At 41.0% G+C, this 22179-nt stretch overlaps 1 protein-coding gene across 2 annotated transcripts; it reads right to left on the reverse strand.

Moving 5' to 3' along the window:
* Positions 1-9692: 9692 nt before the first annotated feature.
* On the reverse strand, positions 9693-19897 carry HMGN5 (high mobility group nucleosome binding domain 5). 2 transcript variants are annotated; one of them, XM_026703053.2, is made up of 6 exons: positions 18801-19897; positions 17057-17086; positions 15138-15167; positions 14389-14439; positions 11215-11358; positions 9693-10421 (listed from the first exon to the last, which is right to left on the reverse strand). In XM_026703053.2, the coding sequence occupies exons 1-6, from the start codon at positions 18813-18815 to the stop codon at positions 10374-10376; spliced, it is 318 nt and encodes a 105-aa protein (XP_026558838.1). In that variant the 5' UTR covers positions 18816-19897; the 3' UTR covers positions 9693-10373. The 2 variants fall into 2 exon arrangements, with proteins under 2 accessions (XP_026558838.1, XP_026558836.1); XM_026703051.2 differs by having other exon boundaries at positions 15132-15167.
* Between the last annotated feature and the right edge of the window lie 2282 nt (positions 19898-22179).

A 22179-nucleotide genomic window follows, 5' to 3' on the forward strand; every position in this document is an offset into this window, starting at 1 on the left:
AAAACTGGGTGGTTTTACTGAAAACTAAACCATAAACCTTGATTTCCAAACAATGGTAGCTGGGAGTACACTTCAAACAAATAGTTGGCTTCCTACTTCCTGTTGGGTTGCATGATATGACATTGCAAAAGAGTTTTAAGTTTGAAGGTTGCTTTCTGACTTTCAGAAAAAAAAAGTAGCTGTCTTTTGCTTATTTTTAACCTTAACTATGATGGATCTTTCAGTACACAAATCTGCTGCTATCAAATATACATGGATAGTTAGTTGCTCTTATATCAGTGGTTTATTAGGGTTTCTTGTTGTTGCTTTTTGTGGCATAAATAATGCTACAATTATAACCAAGCAGAACTACATAAATTCTTGTTTCTAGAGATGTCAGATGTTATAATTCATTTCTGCTGGTGAAACTGTACTTAAATGATGCTACCTGTGAAAATCATTAGAAAGTTTCATTGTCCTACATCTGCTGGGACCAGGCTATTAACTGGGGTCAATTACAGAAAGGTTCTATCACGGGCCTTATCACAATTTCACTGAACACCTTGCTGTTCCTGGGCCTAATTTAGAGGGGTGGTAGTGATCTAAATAATTTGGGGCCAAGTTCCTTGAAGGATTGTATTCTCCTTCCCCAAGTCTCCTTTGGGACCCATCCTAATAAGAGATACTTTGCATGGAAATCCTAGAATAGACTGTTTTGGTGACTGTTTCCCTGAAGTATGCAAACTGCAGCCTACATAAAACCATTTTTGGGGGATCTTGGGATCTTCTTAGATGCTGGTAATTTTTTGATTGAATAGCTGACAAAAATCAAATGTTTTTGCTTTGTCAGCATTTCAATCAAAAATGGGATTCAATCAAAAATGGGATCCAATCCCCAATCAATGTACTTCATATTATCATTCCAGTGACATTAGCCTCACGTACTCTGCAGCCTTTATTTCTCGGGATTTTTTCCCCTCCCCAAAATTCAGAATGTGTGATCTGTAGTAGCAGAAACATTGCATACCTCTGTACATTGACCATTTCGTTTTTCTTTCAGTATTTGATATGTATATACCAAGCCGCGCACTGACATTCCTTCTATTTCAAACCTTTGAAAGGTTTGAAATAAAGGAGTAATATCAACACATGGTTTTGTATATCTCCAGTCTGCACCACACTTTTCTTTTTCTCTCTCTTGTAAGATAGCAGGCTTCATTGTATGAATCTTACAATGTGACATTCCATATATAAGGCAAAATTGTACGTTATAGCATGTGTGGTCCCATTTGTTCCTTGCGTGATACAATCTTTTCTAAATTGCAGTTCCCATTTCCTCTTTTTTCCTTTTTGATTTTTATAAACTACAGTTTTCTTCAGGTGTATTATTGTATTTCCAGTTCATTTTAAAAATCATTCTCCGTTCATGTAAGATGAATGTAACCCTCTTGACTGAATGGTGATGATGGTGGATCAAGAAATCCTCTAATACCCCAACTTTAGAATTCAGATCCTCCTCAAAATCTGTTTTGTTTGTGTGTGCACACCACATTTGCCTGATTAATCCATGCCTCTTATTTTTTTGTTCTGATCAAGTAACATTTTTTAGATGCTAAAATATACTGCTGCTTGCTGTCCCCCCTGTGAATGCTGAAGCTCTTGATTACATGGCTTAAAATGACAATGTAATTCAACTTGCTGTAGCTATCTGAGATACTGGGAATAAACACTGGCCTCCTTCATGCAGTAATCGTGTACCGTAAAAACTGAAAGCCTCAAATAAGAGAAGCAGTATATGCCAGGCCAGCTATCCTCAAATAAATAAATAAATTGTGCCCCCCCTCTGCATTAACTGGTGGGAGAAATGCATTCATGTTCCCTACCATCAGTTTAATTGTGCACTGTTTTTGGACTAATCAGGACCATGGCATGATCTGAGGTCAGAAATGGAACAAATGTTTTTTTTTTAATCTGACCCATCCTCTTTCTCTCCCCCTTCCTCTCTTTTTTAAAATGCCATCTGCCATTACTGTGACAGCGCATTTTGCCCCCCCCACTCACTTTAATAACTAGAATATATGCAAGGTAATAGAGCCATTTCCTTCCCTCAGGAAAAAAAACCCGCAAACCTAAAACTGCTTCCATTCTGTTTCCCCCCCTTTATCCTTTTCCAGAAGCTCGCAATTTAAAAAGAAAATTGCGCCGAAGGAACAAAACAATGTTTTATTTTAAAATCATAATGGTACTAACTCCGCTCCCCATTTTATCATGCAAGCAGCTGCAGAAGCTTTCTCTTCCAAATGCGTGAGGCAAGAGCATCTTTGTCAGCCAAATGAATAAAAAAAAAAAACCTGAGATCTTAAATCCCAGCAATATTTAGAGAAGCCTATAAGGTTTCTGGTACAAGAGACAGAGAGCTGCTGAATTCTAGCTCATAGGATTAAGATGACAACAAAAAGATTAAAGTTCTGTTTTAACAGAGTCCTGCAATCTTTTTTTTTTTTTAGTTTTTCCTTCAAACGGCAAGGAAGGGGATGCGTTGAAGCCTCAAAGACTTGCCTTTCAACCTTTCCATTGCACGTATAAGAATATTTCCTATTCTGCACTTTTGCACCAAAAATACTTCCTTTCATATGGGTAGTTAGACGTAGATCCATTTCGAATTCATGATGGGTGTAGCCTAAAGTTCCACTGTTTTTAAATCTGTGTAATAATGACTAGTGAGACTGATGTAGTGGTTGAGGAACCAGACTGGAAACTAGGAAGCTGTGAGTTTTAATCCCACTTTAGGCATGAAGCTAGTTCCCTTTTGTCAGCCCTAGGAATCAGGCAAGGGCAAACTGTTACCGAAATCTTGCCATAAAAGCTGCAGGAGCTAGTCCACACAGTCACTCGGGAGTCCACACAGACTGGAAGGCAAGTACACACACACAAAACAATGCCTGCAGGGATGGGATTCAATTTTTTAAACAACCAGATCTGTGGGAATGGCTAGGTAGGCGTGGCCATGTGACTGGGTGGGTGTGGCTTTTTTCAGCAAACTCCTCCTCCACACTTTTTGCCTCCTGGGCCAAGCAGTAAGACAGTGAGGGGGATCCCAGCACAGCTGATCATCAGAAAAGGTGATCATCGGGGGGGGGGGGGAGGAATACCTTAAGGAGTGACTGGGCGGGGGAGAACGCAGTCAGCAATGTTGGGCATTTGCGCGATGAGGATTGACTGGGTGGGGAGGGGAGGGGCGGGTGGAAAGGGGCGGGGCCAGCCAGGGGCACGATTTGACGGCTCTCCGAACTGTGCAGAATCATAACAACCAGTTCTATAGAACCAGTCCGAACCGGTAGTATCCCACCCCTGAATGCCTGGTAGATGAAGTTCAGCAGAAGGAAGGGTAGATAGAAACAGAGGGACCAATAGAAATGTAGCTAGTTGTGGCCCTTTGCCTTCTTAAGTGATTTCCATCTAAGTTGTTTGTTATACGGTATGCGTCATCTGCTGTTTTCTCTCTTCCGTCTCCAATAGTCTTCCTTTTATGCTCTCTCTTTTAGTTAGATTAGTTGGCTGGCAGTTTTTTTCTTACGTTCTGGAGCTTTTTCTTCTATTAAATAGTAGGTGAAATCACACAAGAAATAAGTGAGCAAACCTGTTTTTCATGATCAGCAAATTCCAAATATTTTTACCCTTGTTATACCCCTGTATTAGAAAAGGCTGTTCTTAGTGTGTTTATATAAGGTTTGAAAAAACTCTCCTCTCTGTATAGAAGACAGAACATTAGGAAAAAGGATTCCTGATATTCTGGACATCCTATTTTTCTTTATTCAGAGGAAGATTACAATAGGGCTCTTGAATTCTTTGGGGCTATTTTGTACTTTAAAACAAATGCTGAGCCACTACTTTCCATCCAGTGGAAAAATATTCATAAGGAATAGATATTTTTCCTCGTTACTGTATAATCTGTTGTTTGAAATTGTACATACTCTATTGCTTATGAGGTCCTAGTCTTGCTACATTTGTGAAATCTTCAGTGAGTACCACACTCTTGGTGTATTTCATAGGTGACTCAGTTTAATATATTTCTAAGTATGTTTCTTATCCAGTTAATCATATATTGGATTGATTATTTGTTTTGAAGATTAGTGATGGGAAATTAGAAGATTGTGCAAGGACTTTTTAATAGTTCTATATATGAAGATTGCCATATTCTATAGAAATCATAGAAAGACTTCTGTCTCAGTAGTATCTTTAAAACATTGCTCTGACATTCAAGTAAGAGGGAGATATTGAATACAAACCAGATTCAGTTTTTACTCATCTTTAACTTTCATTTGTTGTATCTTCTTCCTAGAAGAAATTGTGTATTTTTAAATCAAACCAAAACTGAACAATCAATCCACCCACTACCTTATTATTTTCTACCCTTTCTGTGTTATGACAGCTGATAAGCAAAGAAAATTGAACTCTTGCTGTTGTATTAGAGTTTAATATGGCTTTTCAAATGCAATCTTTTCACATGCTCCTTCAAAGAAGTTGCCTATTTTTTAACCTTTAAGACCAAAGCCATTTTCCCAACTTTATAGGCAACAGTTAATCAAAAGCTAAATAAATAAGTTACTATGGTTGCATAATTAGCAATGCTTACAGTCTTCCTTATTCAATAATATATTGATTAAGAAGAGTAACACCTGCTTAGTGAATACCATGAGAAAAGCTGAAATCTCGTTATGTCTGCAAAGGGCTTGTGTTTATTTTTATGCTGTGCTTCCTGAAACAAGGCAACTGCCTAAAGAATACCGGGCTAAACCAATTAATTCCTCAGGTTTATAAATTACATCTTCAACCCAAGGCGTACTGTGCTATTTTCAAGCAGTAGAACATGAAAGAGCTTAGCTTCTGTAGGACATTCATGTTACAGTTAGTCCTTGACTTACAACAGTTCATCTAGTGATCAGTTACAACGGCAACAAAGATGTTTAGGGGAGTGGAGGCTAAAACATATGAAGAAAGGTTGATGGAATTGGATATGTCTACTTTAATAAAAGGAAGGACCAGGGGTGACATGAGTGAGAGCAGTGCTCCAATATCTAACAGGCTGCCCTAATTTATTTTCCAAAGCACCTGAAGGCAGGTTAAGAAGCAATGGATGGAACCTAATCAAGGAAAGAACCAACCTAGAGGGGAAAAAAAGAGAAATTTCCTGACAGTGAGATCAGTGGAACAACTTGCCTCCAGAAATTGTGGGTGCTCCATCAATGGAGATCTTTAAGAAGAGAGAGGAAGCCATTTGTCTGGAAAGGTACAGGGTTTCCTGCTTGAGCAGGGGGTTGGACTAGAAGACCTCCAAGATCCCTTCACACTCTGTTATTCTGTTTCAGTCCAGCCCTCAAGGATGGTTAATTTACACTGACCAGTTGGTTTATCAGCTCCTGCTACTATCTATATCTGGTGTTTAGTAAAGCAGGAATGGAGAACCAGCCTACATGAAAACTATTTTCAGGCAAGCTTACCTCGCATTATTTAAAGTCCAAATAATGATCAAAGGACGTATGCTGAAGCTTAAATATTTTAGTCAGCTTGGGATATTGGTTAAGAAACAAATACCCGGTGGAAAAATGAGCGTGTTGCCTTTATTTCAAACTAGGTGTTATGAAACTTATAAACCAGTTTAGGAATTCTGTGGTTTATCCTCTCTCTTAAGTTAAGTTCATAGTACTCTGTCAGAACTATTTAAATTCTTATTAAGAGCTCTACCACTTTTTGATTGAAAATACTCTGGATAATTATTGTCTTAAAGTTGCAGCACTACATTGCATCGTAAGATAGATGGATGAAAACCTAAAAGCAATGCCACTAATTTTTCATTCCCTCCCCCATTTTTAAATTATGCATTTTGGAGAAGATTCATAAAACTAGGAAAGGGAGAGAAAATAAAACACAAATAGTGACTAAAGGAATAAATAAGGGATTTACAAATGTCATGGAGGCTATAGTTTTCTGATACATTAGTGAATTAGTTAATCAGTAATTGAATGTGGTATACTATATTGTTTTAAAAGACAAACATCACTATTAAGCTCTGAGAAAAAAGTGAATATCAATACCAGTGCAAATCATTGAGGGAAATTACATTCTACAATAAATTTTATCTATCCACATAACTAAAAGCCTGCTCTGATTTGTAAATCCTGTAAAAAAATTTCTTTGTCAAAGAAAAATCCGAATTTTGGATGTGGTACAAATCCATGTATTAAGATTGTGGTTTGAGGATGGTTGCCAATTTGAGTTGAGTTCTGTATCAGATTTAATTTTAAGGTAGGGTGATACTTTAGAGATCAACACTTATTCCCACAGCTTGGTTAGCCAGCATTCCAGGGATCAAATGATTTTCCCAGTTTAAAAAAAAAATAAAATCTTGGCAGCAATTAGCAAATACAATGCTCATTCAGTATACTTCGAGGGAATAGTCTCTCCCTCCTATGTGAAATATTACAGGTTCAAATGGGAGTTTAACTTTTAAAATAGATACTCTATTTTATAGAGTTAGTTCAATGGGAGTTAACATAAAAGCTAAACCCTTAGCTGTTGTAGAATTAGCAGTGCAGCTTAAAAGCAGAGGTATGATGCGGCCGTCCTAAGGCAGAGTCATTTTGGTCCATAGTCTGGCATTGTGGGCCAGCTGCAGCTTTTGCAAGATCTTAAAGGGTTGCCCCAAAACAAGGGCACATGCAGCTGGCAAACAAGATGGAACTGGACAAAGGCTTACCTGGTCACAGCTGCTACCTGTGCCTTGAGTAGGAACTGTGAGTTCAGGGAGAGGGGGAAAACAGGGTACTAGCACTGCCTGGGCAAGGGTGCTCCATCCAGGGCTGATGGAAAGTCTTTGGGATCAGGGGCCCAGATACAGGTGGTCCTTAACAACTACAATGGAGCCCAAAATTTCTGTTGCTAGCAAGACAGTTAAGTGAGTCTTGCCCCATGAGCCACGGTGACACAGTGGTTAGAATGCAGTACTGCAGGCTACTTCTGCTGGCTGCATGCAATTTGGCAGTTCGAGTCTCACCAGGCTCAAGGTTGACTCTGCCTTCCATCCTTCCGAGGTGGGTCAAATGAGGACCCAAATAGTTGAGGGCAATACGCTGACTCTGTGAACCACTTAGGACTATGGAAAGCACTAAAAAGCGGTATATAAGTGCTGTTGCTATTATAAGATCGTTAAATAACACAGTGATACATGCAATACTATCTTCAATTCATTAAAAACATTAGCGGGGCCTCCTCCTGAATGTGTATTCATATGATTACAGCCAAAGAAAAAAGTGAAAAATCAACAGTAATTTGCAGGCAAGCATTGCCAGTACATAAGCACAATCATACAAGGTGCGCCATGCAAATTGGAAAAAAATATTAGTGATTCTGCTATGTAGACGGACCCAAAATATGCAAACATCTGCTCTTATGCAGTGTCTAAAATTGTTTCAAACGTTTGTTTTCAGAATTTAAAAAAACTTGGCAATTGCAAACAATAGTATTTATCAATATACTTTTTAAAAAAACCCTGTCCGGCTTGTCATTTATTCAGCAGTATTCAAAATTGTAAATCTTATGGCCATCAAAAATGCTGGGGTTGGGGGAAAGGGGGGAGGGGGAGTTTATCTATTGCTTTTTTAGAGGCAGCTGCTGCCCACTCGGAAACAGATGGCAGGAATGTTCTGAATAAAGCTGATCATTTAGCCTTTAAAAAAAAAAAGGTAAACGCATGCTTAAGCATTGCATGCTATTATATGCCTGCCACTGATCTAAAAGGTTGCTCATCCTATATTAATTTGCAGGGCTGTTGATGTGAGTGTCCATCTTTGAGAGCAGCTTTCAACAAATGTCTTTTAGATGTGTTGAATTCCAGTTCTTATCACCTCCATCTTTGTAGCTGCTGAGAGATTTTTGCTGGTTTGTTTTTTGTTGTCCCACGCCCTCCGCTTTTTTGAAATGATTTGCTACGTGTCTTTTTAAAAGTTGTTCAAAACATTTGTGAATATTCTTAAAGGCCATTCGTTTTGATCGGCTTTAGGTAGCCTAAGCGAGACATTCGCTATAATACAGTTAAAATTAACCTGTTCTGCCATATAAACATCCTTAGCTTTCCTTTTTCCTAGTTGTAAAGTTTTTATATAATTCTAATACATGTCCGAATGATGTGGAAATCACAAGATTTCAAATAATGTGCTAGATGGAAGCCCAGTATGGTGGCTATCTAGAATTATTAGCTGGATTTTAAATTTTTGCAATAGTAATGATACTATATTGGCATTTAGACCAAACTCAATAGGTCAATAATGTAGTATGTCTAGTGGGTCACCTTAAGAATGACACTGCCTTGTTATATCATGTTAAGATGAATTTGATTTTCTTTGTGTGACATGCTAATGTAGCCAACTGTTATTTATTATAGACATTGTTAAGTAAGCATACGTGTTTCCGATTTAAATCAATAATTAATCAAATATTTGACACTTAAGAAAACAACTTTCTTAACTTATGAACTATGAAATTATGTTTGAGAGTACTGAAATGTTTGATGATTTAGCAAGATAGGAGATGACTGGAAGAGTAGTGATCTTGAGTGGCCGAAACACAACTGTATACATCTTTTTAGTTTTTTTTCAGAATTCAGTGTTCAGAATTTGTTTTTCTTGAAGTGGCATATATAGGCCTGCCTATAAAACTGGCGTTCACTGTACTTTTACAAATATACCATTGTGGATTCCTTATACTTCCTCATTTAACTTGCAGATAATCCTTACCAAATAAAAATGAATAATTCCCATCTGAAGAATACAAAGCTCCCTGAAGGTGGCTTCCTTAGAGACCACCAGGTTCTACAGCTCACCTGTTAAAACTCTTTTTAACCTTCAAAACAAGGCCTGGCACTGACTTTCACTACAAGACTGGCTCTTCAAAGCAATAGTACTTAGACTTACACACTACACACACACATACTGCTTTACAGCCCTCTTTAAGCAGTCTATAATCAGCATCTTGCCCCCAACAATCTGGGTCCTCGTTTTATTGACCTCAGAAAGAGGGAAACTCAAGCCCCATCAGGATCAAACTCCAGGCTGTGGGCAGTTTGCCTGCAATACTGCATTCTAGCCACTGTGCCACCAGGGCTTCTGGGTGGCCAATAGTTAGCAGGAGTCTTAAAACATATAAGGGTGCCTTTTAATACAGCCATGTTTTGTGAAAGCCCAAACCTTCATGGCAACCCTTTTTGTGAATGAGCTATCAACTGTCCCCAGACAAGAACAGTTCAACCCACAAACGTTTCTCACCATTTCTAATATACCTACTGAACCAAGAATCTTGAGGGGTTCTTCACATACAGTATGTAGCACATCTCTTCTTTCTTTCCTGGTCCTCAGTTTATGCTAAGAAAATGCTATTGGTTGACAATAGTTTGAACTGATCTGTGACAGTGACAGAGCAAATTAAGAAGAGCCAGGCTCAGAGCAAGATAAAATGAGAAACTATGTTTTGCCAAGATATTAAACACAATTCAGATCTCTTCTTTTTAAAGAAAATTCAGAACTGAATATCGAACCCCCAGTAACGTTAAATGTTAAACATCAATCCAGTAAGTACATTGCCTTGCCTGCACAAGAAAATGAACAAAACCTCAAAGGTAGAAAATATAGCTATAACATAACGCAGCCCAAAATCATGGATCTTTTGAGGAGACATTTTATTAAGATAAATCCAGCAAAATTCCTAACAGTGGGTATATTCAGTCAAACCTGTCCTTCTCTTTTTTAAAAGTTTTTTTTTTTTGTATTTCATTTAAAAACATGATTACATATTTTAATATTATTCTCCAAAATGTGACAAAATAAAACTACATTTGGGATACAACAAGTTTCCAGCTTTTTAAGATTTTTCATGAAAATATCTCACCTTCTTTATAAAAGCAAGTCACAGAACCACCGGAATGTCTGACGCAATTGTGGTTTTTTTTTTGTGTGTGTGTGTGTGTGTTTTTGTTTTAGACCTCCCCACGTTAAGAAACCATACAACACGCAACAAGGGTAAAATTAAAATCTGAATTCCGTATGACTGACACACAAAGGGATTATATACTGATAGAAGTCAATAGCTACCACCACTGATTCTTTCCGGGTACCATACAAACTATGACAATCACAAAAATTTTAAAAACAATGATTTTTTTTTTCTTCTTTTGTTGGTTGGTTGGTTTTGAAGTCCAAGTAACCGAGATGAAGATGTTCCATGATTAAATTCATGCTAAAAAAACCTGCATTTATAAAATAGTTGATAAAAATATTCCTCTCTTAACAATACAGTATGGAGGTACGAATACCAAATGATGGAAATGAAGAGGGCTTAATCTGTTACTCGGACTTGGCTTCCTTGACATCAGATACTTCAGCAGCTGGTGCCTATTTGAGAAACAGAAACTGAATTAGGCTAGGAAGAAAATCCATTGCAAGGATGTTGGGCGCAACTGTAGCTCAGTCCCGTGCCGAACGAACTCTGCACAGTTTACTTCCATTCTTGCACACAGCGGGCGACTCCCAGCTTTTGCTAATGAGCTAACTCAAGCGCCAAACCGTATTTTTTCCTAACTTCGAACTCTTATGGCCCAAAGCCTATCAGTCTGTAAGGAAGCCATCTAAAAGCATGAAGAGGCATAGCTTCCATGTATGCCTACCCTGCACAGAAGGCAGCTGCTAAATTTAAAGAGGGGCAAAAAAAAATCCCTTTCTAATAGAAACCTGCATATGCACGTCATATTGGTGGCATTTTGGGGTAAAAGAAGAAGCAAATGTCCAAATTAGAGTGTTTTACATAGAAGAACGGAGAGAGGGAGGGAAGGAGAGAGAAAATAAATGAATTAAACTGGCTAGGTTTTTGGTCCTAGAGACTAAATTTCTCCCTGCTGTGCATGCTTCTAATTAATTATCTTTGGGGGTGGAGAGTGCCAGTCCCTTCCACGCTTGTACTGGGGAGAAGCTAAGTTAAAAACGAGATGTAAAAGTTAAGTGCCAGGTTTCTTTCAGGACTAGGTGATTCACCTAACTGTGGCAATCTGCTTAACGACCATAACCAAAAGGTCGTAAAATTGAGCACGTACATAAGGGCTGGATAGAAAGCTGGAACTGTTGAGAGTGGCGTTTCCCCGATTCCCTATGTAGTTGGAAACGATTCTCGGGCTGGCGGGATATACACTACCTCGTTAGTTTTGGTATCTCCGTTCTCAGAGTGGTTTTCTTCCTTAGCATCTTCTTGCTTAGTTTCGTCTTTTCCTTTGGCTCCTTTCTTCCCTTTTGTTGCTACCTTTTTATCATCTTTCTTGTCATTTCCTCCTTTTTCTTTCTGTTAGAGGGAATCACACACAGAGAGACAGGAAAGTCTCACTCACCGATCCTTTTTCAGTGGCCAGCCTCAAAACCACCAGTCTTAAAACTGGCACTCCTATCTAAGATTAGTATCTTTATCTGCTGAGAGTAGAGCGGTCCTTGTTTTGCGACTGCCTCTTTTAGCAACCATTCAGGTACAACTGATGAAAAAGTTAACTTTCTGACAAATCCTTGTATTTTTAACCTTTTCAACCTGCGCATATTATCTTTAATTTTTTTTAAAAAATGGGTATTGGCAATCTCATTCTAAGGTATGGATACTACTGAAAAATCGTCTCAAATAATTAAAAAAGTATATATAACTGATTGAAGAAAACGTTATCCGTAGTTTCAGAACAAGATCATCATATTCATAAGGCAAGGAGAACAAAAGCTTGAGAGATCAGTGTTTATGTTAACGCAATTAAAAAGGTGTTAATAAAATGTATTCCGATTTTATAGAAGTTTTCTATGCCAGGATTCCCAGATAATTTCTATGAGACCCTGGCTTATGCAGACTGGGCATATATTTTTCAACTGGATAAAGGTTTCATTTATTTTTCTTAGCTGGCCCCAATACAAAACAAAATAGATAAAATATGTAGGTAACCCTTGGCTTGACTTTAACCCATTTCCGTTGTTGCATTGTAACCTGGGAAAAATGGTTATTTAGAAACATTGTCAATCTGACTTTCTAGGATACATTGTATACTACAAGTAACAATCTACATATATAAACCATTTTAACTAGAATCTTAATGTAACTTTCTCTCATTTCCTCATCACCACCACCAGATTCGTTAAAGCAACATTCTCAAACTATTATTTGCAATCCAACATTTTCTCTTAAGTTTTGGCCAAGTTCAAAGTCATACAAAATTCAGTCAATATAGCACAGGGCTAAAATGAAGTGCCCTTCTAAATGCATTGGATTTAGAGCTCCCAATCCCAAGCTAGATTTAGTTAACTTCCCATAGTTTATCCCTTTTAACAAATTCACAGGAAAATCATGAAAAAGCTGAGTAATAGAGTTAGAAGACATCTTGGAAGTCTTCCAGTTAATCCCTGCTCAACCACGAGACTATTTCAAAAAACTGGTTGTCCAATTTCTTCCTAAAAACTCCCAGTGTTGGAGCATTTACAACTTCTGGAGGGCAAGTTGTTCCACTGATTAATTATTCTCATTGTCAGGAAATTTCTCCTTAGTTCTAAGTTGCTTCTCTCCTTGATTAGTTTCAACCCATGGCTTCTTGTCCCGCCCTCAGGGACTTTGGAAAACAGGTTGACCTCATCTTCTTTGAGGCAGCCCCTTAGATATTTAAACATTGCTATCATTTCATCCCTTCTTTTCAATAGTCCTTCTTTTGTTTTCCTTTCGAGGTAACTCTTAAGTAAGTTTAAATTGAAAGTGATCCAGTCAAGTTCGCAGTGACCTTTAAAGATCTTGAATTATGCTATCCTTCTCCCACCCCAATGAAGTTTCACAATTAAACCACTATGCATCATTCAATTACCCCATCTTACTCAATAAATCTTGTTTTCCGTAGCTTAGGTCGGGGTAGTCAACCTTTTTATACCTACCGCCCACTTCTGTATCTCTGTTAGTAGTAAAGTTTTCTCTTAACCGCCCACCAGTTCCACAGTAATGGTGATTTATAAAGTAGGGGACAAAGCCCCTACCGCCCACCATGAAAGCTGGACCGCCCACTAGTGGGCGGTAGGGACCAGGTTGACTACCACTGGCTTACGTGAATGACAATCTACCATCTTCAGATACAATCTGATCACGGCAGATATTTTCCTCGGCTCCCACAGATAAACGATCTGGGAAATGGCCATCTTGTTGATGGTTTTAGGATGCCCAGCCTATACCAACTCAAATAGCCTTGGCACCATTTATTGGGTTGCTAGGGTTGTGTTCCCCTTCTGAAACCATCTCAGTCACGGTGGACAGCAAATGCTCCTCAGGGGAAGGAATTTTCATTGAAAATTCCAGGGTACGTGTACCCTCTTTCACACCTGCACCTAAGAGAACACAGTTCATCCTTTTAGCTACTGGTTAGTTCCTTGGCCTAAAACAGTTCTCTCAAACAATTGGCTAAGTACAGTAAGGCTGGACTCTCACATTCATATAATTGAAAGCTACTAATCCAACCTGTCCAAATATATTTCCCCCTTTGCAAAATTAGATGGTAGGTCATCATCGTCTTCTTCCTCATCATCACCTATACCAAGGGTGTCAAACTCGAGGTCCGCAGGCAGTGGGGGATTCAAATATTTTTACCACCGGTTTGGTGGGTGTGGCTTGGTGGACGCACTTTGAATGCATGCACACACTTTATGTCCGCGCCAACATGCACCTTGCGCAGGCACAGAGGCCTTCTGACTCACCTCCTACAAGCCTGCACTCTCCCGGTCACTTCAGCGGCTGCCACGTGGCAAAGCAGCTGCGCTTCAAATTCAGAGGATAAAGGGGAATATGGGAGCCCGGGCAAGCGGGTGGGTCCAACAGCAAAGTGGCGAAGAGAAGCAGTTCTGTCTCCACTGCTACCGGCTCCACAGAACTGGGCCAAACCAGAACACCACCACTGCCCGCAGGCTAGATATGGCCCACAGGGTGCTTAGATATGGCCCGTGGGACCCCTCTGGAAATAGCGAAGGACCAGCCCGCGGTGCCTCTGCCAATGAAAACAGAGCTTGTGAGGGTCATGACTGGCCCTTGCAAGCTTCATTTTCGCTGGCCAAAGCACTTGTGCCACCACAGGAGCCCCCGACACGAGTGACGTCGAGCTGGCCACGCCCCCCGCATCCTCCCAAGCCAAACCCAACCCTGATGTGGCCCTCAATGAAATCAAGTTTGACACCCCTGTCCTACATCATGTCATCAGTACATATGCAAAAAGAAAAAAGAAATCAAGACTTCTTTAAAGGAATAAGAATCCATTCTGACATTGGAGGGAACCCTCAAGTCAAGGCATTTGGACACACAAGCATGTCATTTATTTACCTTCGGCGGCGCCTTTTTCGGCTTTGGCTCTGGTTTGGGTGGAGCAGGCTTCTGTAAGAAGAGCACACAGATACGTCGTAAAACAAACACAGCCTTCCTCTTTGTCCGATTTGCTGTAACAATCTCAGACCTCTTTTAAAACGTCTCAATTTTCCGGCCCTTGAGATTACAAAGATAGCCTTAAAAATAAAGCAGCAGCTATAATTTCATAAACCATCATTGGCTCTGGGAGCATTTATTCCTGTGCATAGGTTATTTTTATACACGGTTTCTATTTTGGATCTGGATATTGCTTTGAGGTGTTGTAAGCTACCTGAGACCATGTATTTGAGATGGGCATCTATAATCACTGAAATAATAATTTCCCCTCTGTTATGACTGGTGAAGTAAAACACATATGTACAAAGAGAACAGGGATCTAGATCAGTGTTTCTTAGCCATGGCAGCTTCAAATTCTATGGACTTCAATTCCCAGAATTCCCAGCTGTGGCCATGTTGGCTCAGAATTCTGGGAGATATGAAGTCCGTCTATTCAGAAGCTGACTAATTTGGAAACACTGAAGCTTTTAGCTCAAGGTGTGGCTTATCGTGCCGAAGCAATTGTGTCATCTGTTTATTTAGAGTAAATATTACATTTAATCTTGGAAATCATGCACAGGAGGCTACTCGAATGATACTTTGAAACATCTATTGATTGTTAACAGCTTTAATATGGTATGGATTTTTTTAAAAAAGAGGCGTACACTCACAGCAGACAGTCTAGCCGATCGTCTCTTTGGCTGCAGAAGAGAAAAAACAAATTACTAAAACCAAACGTCACTTTTCTTAAAAGTAGAATTCACAGAAATTCAAAACAACACACCTCAGGGAACCATGCTCTTCTTGTTTAACACAAAAATCCCACTGCATTAAGGCTTACTTCCCCGCAAAATATGCATCGGATAGAGTTTTGCAAAAGTGAAAATGTTATACTGAAGGGAATGCCAAGACTGTGGAGCTGGTTTCTAACTCTTACACCCTAATAAACCATAGCTGACTGGAACAAAAACAAGCATTATGTCTACATACAGTATTCCCTTCTCTTGGACTTTTATTAATACAATAAACTCTGTGGTCTGTTAAACTAGGATTGTCTTACAACCAAACTGGGATATTCTAGCTTATCTGCTGACTACTTATCAGAATGTAGAACTTAGTATGCTTAGCAATTTTCCAAAATGTTTGCTTTATTGTGCATAAAAAAAACCCAAAATGATACAGATGAACGACAACATTTGTTATCTGCCCAATTAAACACATTTTTTGGACAGAGATGTAAGAGTGAGTCACTTTGGTGTGGTAATGAAAGCACCAGAAGACCATGAGTTCTGGTCCCACTTTAGGCCAAAGCCAACAGGGCGATTGTTAGATTTTTAACTGTGAGAAGGCAAGGGCCAACCACTTCCACAACTGTTGCCAAGAAAACTGCAGGGAGTGTTCTGTGTAGTTGCCAGGAAACAAAAATGATCTACAGAACTGAGCATTTCCTGGGTTCAGTTTGTCGTCTCCATTCTTCAATACTCATGTAGAGTTTATTTCAACTTTTGACCAACTGTTAGGTCTCTGTGGCACTGAAAACTGGTTCGAAAAAGGATTTGATCCCAATGTCTAATGTCATCCTTGGCCCGTTCTCACACTAATCGTAACTTCAACAAGCTACAAACTTTTGATTATCGGGGCAATGACAATTTAAAGCAGAGGTCTCCAAACTTGTAAAACGTGAATGAATAATACTATGGTCAAATGATTAACAATGATATTAATGTATTTAGGAATATTTGATTGACAATACAAGAACATATACAATGTAATTGTAAGTGAAGACTATGAAGTGGAAGCACAAAACAATCTGTAAACCAACCGACACACTGTATGTACATATATGGAAGATGGTTTGATGTTTTTATGTTGTGTTGGTCTGTTTGTCTTAAAAAACAGTAAAACTTAAAAAAAAAACAAGACTTGTGGACTTCAACTCCCAGAGCTATGCTGTCTGGAGAATTCTGGGAGTTGAAGTCCACAAGTCTTAAAGTTGTCAAGTTTGGGGGCCCCTGATTTAAATGGAAAGATAGAAATCTCCCTTCCAGGCCCACTGCTGAAAAAGGAGGAACGGCGCCCACAGTGGCTTGAGCTTGGCTGCAGCACATTCTGCAAGCAGAAAGACTAGTTTCTTCTTGTAACAATTAAACTGGGGCAGAATCCTAAGCCACACTGTGGTTTGCAATCTGTGGCTGAAAGACTGATGTACTGCATGCAGCCAGTTGTGGCTGGTATAGCATGACAGTACTATGAAGAAACTAGGTGGTGGTGGTGGGGGGAAACGACTCCAACGTTCTTACTAAGTGATTTTCTCTTTTAAACAAGTCCAACTGCACAGATTTTTTTCATTGCATGTAAAAAAATAAGTTCTGCTGCCATAGATTACTCTGCATATAAATTGTGTGCGCACTGATCAGTTGCAGTTTCTTGGCAAATCAATCTTGCAACATCCTGGCCATGTAGATTTTAAAATCCTACCACCTGCACACGTTGCATGTCAATTCTTGTGGTGTTATGTTTTCCCAACTCCTTTGAAGGTTCACTTCATCTTGGCAACTTAATATATATGTACGTATGAAAAAAACCTTACCTCCTCCTTTATTTCACCTTCAGCTGCAGCCTAGTTTAATAAAAAAAGAAACAAGCACAATATAAACGGCTTACTTTTGTTCCAATTTTATAAAAAGAAATGGACGCCAAGAATATCTGGCGGAGCACTCTCGTGAACTAAAATAAATGGCCCAGTAAACATGAGACAGTAAACATTTTTAATATAAAAGATGAGAAAAAGCTTTATTGGGATCAAAACAGGCAAATATATGCATCTTGCACGGATCAAAACCATCTAGTTTAGAATTCTGGAGGCAAAACCTATGAGCAACTAAGATTTACACATACAGTAGTGCAAGAAAACTTCAGCAGGAACCAATTCATTTCTCTCTAGTTTCTCAATTCCATATCAAGCCTTCTAACTCTTCTGTTTCAGCACCAAAAAATTAAAAATCCCAATCAAATATAGCGCAGGATGCATTTTTTTTAAAAAAAAAATCCTTTGAACTCCCTTCCAAACTCCCGGACTACACGTCCCACAATGCACTTGGGACGGTCCGTTTTGCTTTGACGTCATCGCGTCCCAAGTTTAAAAAACGGGAGGCAAAAAAAAAAAAGAGAAAGAAATCCCGCCAAATTACCTGCAAAAGAACACAAGGTCGTTGGCAAACGACCTGCAAAGGGCGTGGAGCATTTTAAAAGGCATCTCGCTGAGTCCCCCTCCTCCCCGGGGAGGCGGGCTCCTCTGCTGCCCTTGCAACTTTGCACAAACGGAGATCACCCCATTTTTTTTTTGTTTTATGGCATGCGACCCCTCCCCCACGCTGCACTTCCAAAACGGGAACCCCTCCCCCCACCCCCTCGTTGGGTAACTCTCAAAGGATCCGATTTGCAAATAAATAAAAAGAGGAGCAAAAAAAGGGGGGGGGTGGAAGAGAGAGAGACGCCTCGTTGCTAAAGTTGCAACGAATTGGGGCTTTGGAAATCTCTTGCCACATCTCACCCCCCCCCCACCCCCACCCCCAAAAGGCGGGCAATGGCAAAGCCCTGCGCCCCCTACCGGCTCCGAGACGCCACTGCACCACCATCTGGTATGACAAGTAGGAGGAAAGGAGTGGGGGGGGGGGAAGGAGGAAAAAAAATAAAAAGAACAAAGGCAAACACAGGAGAGCCAGAGCCCCCCCCACCCCCGCCTCCAATGGGGGGGGGGAAGGGGAAAGCCTCGGCCCAAACCGTCTCCAAATGCCCCTCCGGCGGCCTAAAAAAGCAGCCCAGAAGCTCGGCAGGGTTTGCATTTTGGAAGAGGAGGAGGAAGGGGGAGAAGGAGGAGGTGGGGCGCCAGCCGAGCCTGCCTGCCTGCCTGCCTGCCATGCCTGCGGTCAGCAAGCGGCACTATGGCTGTTTGCAATCCAGCATGGAGGAAGACGCACCGTGCAGGCTCCGTTCAGCAAACAAAACCCTCCCCCACCCCCCAAAAAAAACCCCCCAAAAAGCTCCACTGGGCTCAGCAGCTTTCGGCCGGTGGCGATCGCGGCTGCCAAGCACCTTCACCCCGCTCCCAAACGCTTCGCTTGCACGAAAGCCCCCGCGCACACACACACACACACACACACACACACACACACGGCCCCAGCGGGCGCGCGCGCGCAAGCCAAGCCATCTTTCTCCCCGCGCAAAAAGGGGCTTCGCGCGTCTCTTCTTCCTCGGCCCGTTTGCGCCACACATACAACCCACCCACCCACCCCAGTCCAAACCCACCAGCACCACCACGTTCGCTTGCTTACCTTTCTTTTGGGCATAGTTGAGCCTTTTGGAACAGTTGGTTGCGGATCAGAAAGAGATGCGGATCTTTGCAAAGGGGGAGGAGGGCAAGGCTGGTCGCCCTCCCCTCGAAGCAAAATGCAAAAAAAAAAAAAGATGAAAGGGAGGGGGTGAAGAAGAAACAAAAAAAAAAATCCAAAGCAACCGCGCGCAAAACAAACCCGCTTTTTTAAAAAGAAAAAGCCTGATTTTGGTTGGCTGGTTGGTTGGGTTTGTGGTTTGTTTTTTTAAAAAAACAAAACGAAAACAAAAGTCTCTTCTTTCTTTGCAAACTGTATCAAAAAAAAAAAAAACCCACCACCACCAGCAGCGAATTGCAGCCGCAGCAGCCCTCCCTAAAGAAAAAAAAAGCCCCACACCAAAAAAAAAAAAAATACACAACCCCACCCTGAACCTTTTTTTTTTTTGTAAATTCAAAAATAAAATATTCCCCCTTCTTTATTGCAAACAGTAAAAAAAATACACCAACACTCAACCAAACTGCATGAATGGGAAAAGCGCGAGGAAAAGTCCGGGCCGAGAATGACGCGCGCCTGGGCCAATAGCAAACTCGGGCCAGACCTGGGCGAAGGCGCCGATTGTAGAATCCCGGGCGGGGGGGGCGGAGCCAGACTCGCGCGCGTCGCCCAAGTGCTTTTTTTTTTTTTTGGTGTGTTTTTTTTTTTGCCGTCTGCGCAGGCGAGCGGCCCTTAAAAAGCGCTTCCTGAAATGCACCCCCCCTCCTTTTTTTTTTTCTTCCTCTCCCCCTCCAAACGGGCAAGAAGGCCCGAGGGGCTCCCAGGCCAGCCCCCCACGCTCCCTTTCTTGCAAGCTTTGCACGACCCTCGTCGTCTCTCCTGGCGCCCAAACAACCCCCTTGGGGCAACGGAAAGAAGGAAACCCCCGTGCAAACTCGCGCGCTCGCAGCGGCGCTCTTTGCACCCCCTCCTTCCACTCTCCCTCTGCAAGAGGCCAAAAGTCCGTGTCCCCCCCACCCCCGAGGAAGGGGCGCGTGCAAAGCCCTCGGGCAGCGTGCAAACACGGGCGAGCTCGCTTTCCCTTGCACGGCTGCAACATGGCTGCCCTAGCGCCTTCTCTTGGCGAAGGCAGTGGCTGCGGCGGCGGCGGAGGAGGAGGAGGAAGAGGAAGAAGAGTGCAGATGGGGGAGGGGTGCTAAGAGTGTGTCTCTCTCTCTCCCCCACCCCCCGGGGAGATGGCGAGGTAGAGGCTGGCCCGATGGGTCTGCATGGAAGGATCCCCTCCCCCCCCTCCAGCAGATTGCAAAAGGGCGGGAAGCGTGCAAGCAAGGGGACGCTTTCTCGCAGCGGGGGTGGGGTGGGGGTTAGTTTGCAAGAGGGGGGGGACGAGCGTGCATTGCTAGGCCGGAGACCCGGGGCCTGCGCCAGCCTCCTCCCCGCCCCCCTCCAAACGAATCTGAGACCCTGCATTCCTTATTATTCCTGACTTTGATGGCTCTGTCGCTTTTCTTTCCAAAAAGATCCCAAAGGGAACAATGGAAAGTTTTAAATGGAATCCACATCGTGAGAGCACCGTCCCTTTCTACTTAAAAGCACTCCAAGGAGCTGTATATTGTAGCCCGTACTCTGTCCGTGCATGCATCTCTAATCCGACAGGCGACCCATTGGTAGGCTCCTAACCGCTTTGTGGATTGGGACTCCTTGGATATTTTTCCCCTTTAGAGAAGAACTGCCAGCAATAGGCGTAGGTTGACACTTGGCTGTTGTTTCGAAATTGTCACTTTTTCCCATGTCTGTTCTAGGTAGACCTGATTAGGACCTCAATGCCAGGCTATTAATAAGAGTTACAGATACCCACTCTGCAGACTTTCCATTAAAAACATTGTACCTGAATGTATTTAAAATGACTTTCAGCTTCCCCAAGATGTTTATTTTCCACCTCCAACAGTGGGAAAAATGTGAGAGTGTTTTTTTGTTTGGGAAAGTAATTTTTTTTTCTTGTTTGGGAAAGTAATTTTTTTTTTCTTGTTTGAGAAAATATTTTTTTTTCTTGTTTGGGAAATGTTTTCTTGCTTGGGAGAGAATATTTTTTCCCCTTTGGGAAAGAAAATGGTTTATGGTTTAATTTGCTTTGAGTGTTGATAATAGATGTGAAAACGTGAAGGTATGTCTAGTATGTTCCTCACTTTTATGGAAACAGCTTTAAAAGGTACAAGCATTGTGTTTCTGTGGAGGGTTCTTACTAAGGGTGAAAAGTATGACCAGCCAACGGGCGCTGTCTATAGTAGAAATTTTAGAGCAAAATGGCTCGTGTTAAAGAAGCAAGTTTGGAATTTCTCTGGTAGTGGCCTTTTCCTATGCTCTGTTCACTGGTAGTGCAAGAAATAAAGTTTTATGGCTGTAGAGGCCATGCTTTGTCCATCTCTTCCTTCTTCATTTTAGGGCAGGCGAAAATGTAAAGACCATCTTTCACAGAGAACAGGAACTATGGGAACCATTCACCCAACTCTTTTTTTAAAAAAAAAATTAACCTTTATTGAAATTTGAAACATTAAAATACAAGTAAATTTAAAAATAACTTTTTACAAATCTCAATCTTCTTTGACAGTATTAAAATATCTTGGTTATATGCATACATTTCCATACATTTCTAATTATTCATATACATATCTGTATCTCCTTCTGATCTGTACATTTCTTATTCCTATTTATCAATTGATACCAATTTTCCCAAACTCTGTAATATTCGGAGTCTTCCTTGTCTTTTAACTCTAAAGTGAGTTTATCCATTTCTGCGCAATCTAAAATCTTTTGGATTACTAAACAATCTGTCGGTAGAGTGACCATTTTCCAGCATTGTGCGAGTGCACTTCTCGCTGCTCTGGTTATGTGTAAAATCAAATATTTTATCTTTTTAGGATGTGTCATTTCATTTAACCATTTTCGTACTTTAGTACTTTTTAACTTCCAGGCAAAGCCACCATACTTGAAAGAAGGTAACTTGCACCTGTTCAGCCAATTCTTATTTTAGTTGGTTGGGGTTGCTTTATAGTTCAGTGAATGGTGCCAATCCAGAAAACTGAGCTAATAATATAGACCTTTATGCTTACTTCTATAAAGAGCACTTAACCTGAGATATCTGTGTCTCCATATGGGCATCCAATTAACTTCAGTGAGGTTTAAATTGCAGGAATTGCTATTCTTATGTGTCTTTCCTTTCTGAGGAAAGGTCGACAAAAAAGCAGGTATAAAGTAATAGGAACTAACAGTTGGAAGAGGAAAGAAACTACCTCTTCTCTAATGACAATAGCTGATCTTTCATTCGGAAGGCTTAAGCTGCCAGTGATCTGTCAAACCTGTCGTTTCTTCACTTCAAGCAGGTCAA

This window comes from Pseudonaja textilis, chromosome 12, assembly GCF_049901715.1.
Source record: "Pseudonaja textilis isolate UNSWEBS1 chromosome 12, rPseTex1.2, whole genome shotgun sequence".
Lineage (NCBI taxonomy): Eukaryota > Metazoa > Chordata > Lepidosauria > Squamata > Elapidae > Pseudonaja > Pseudonaja textilis.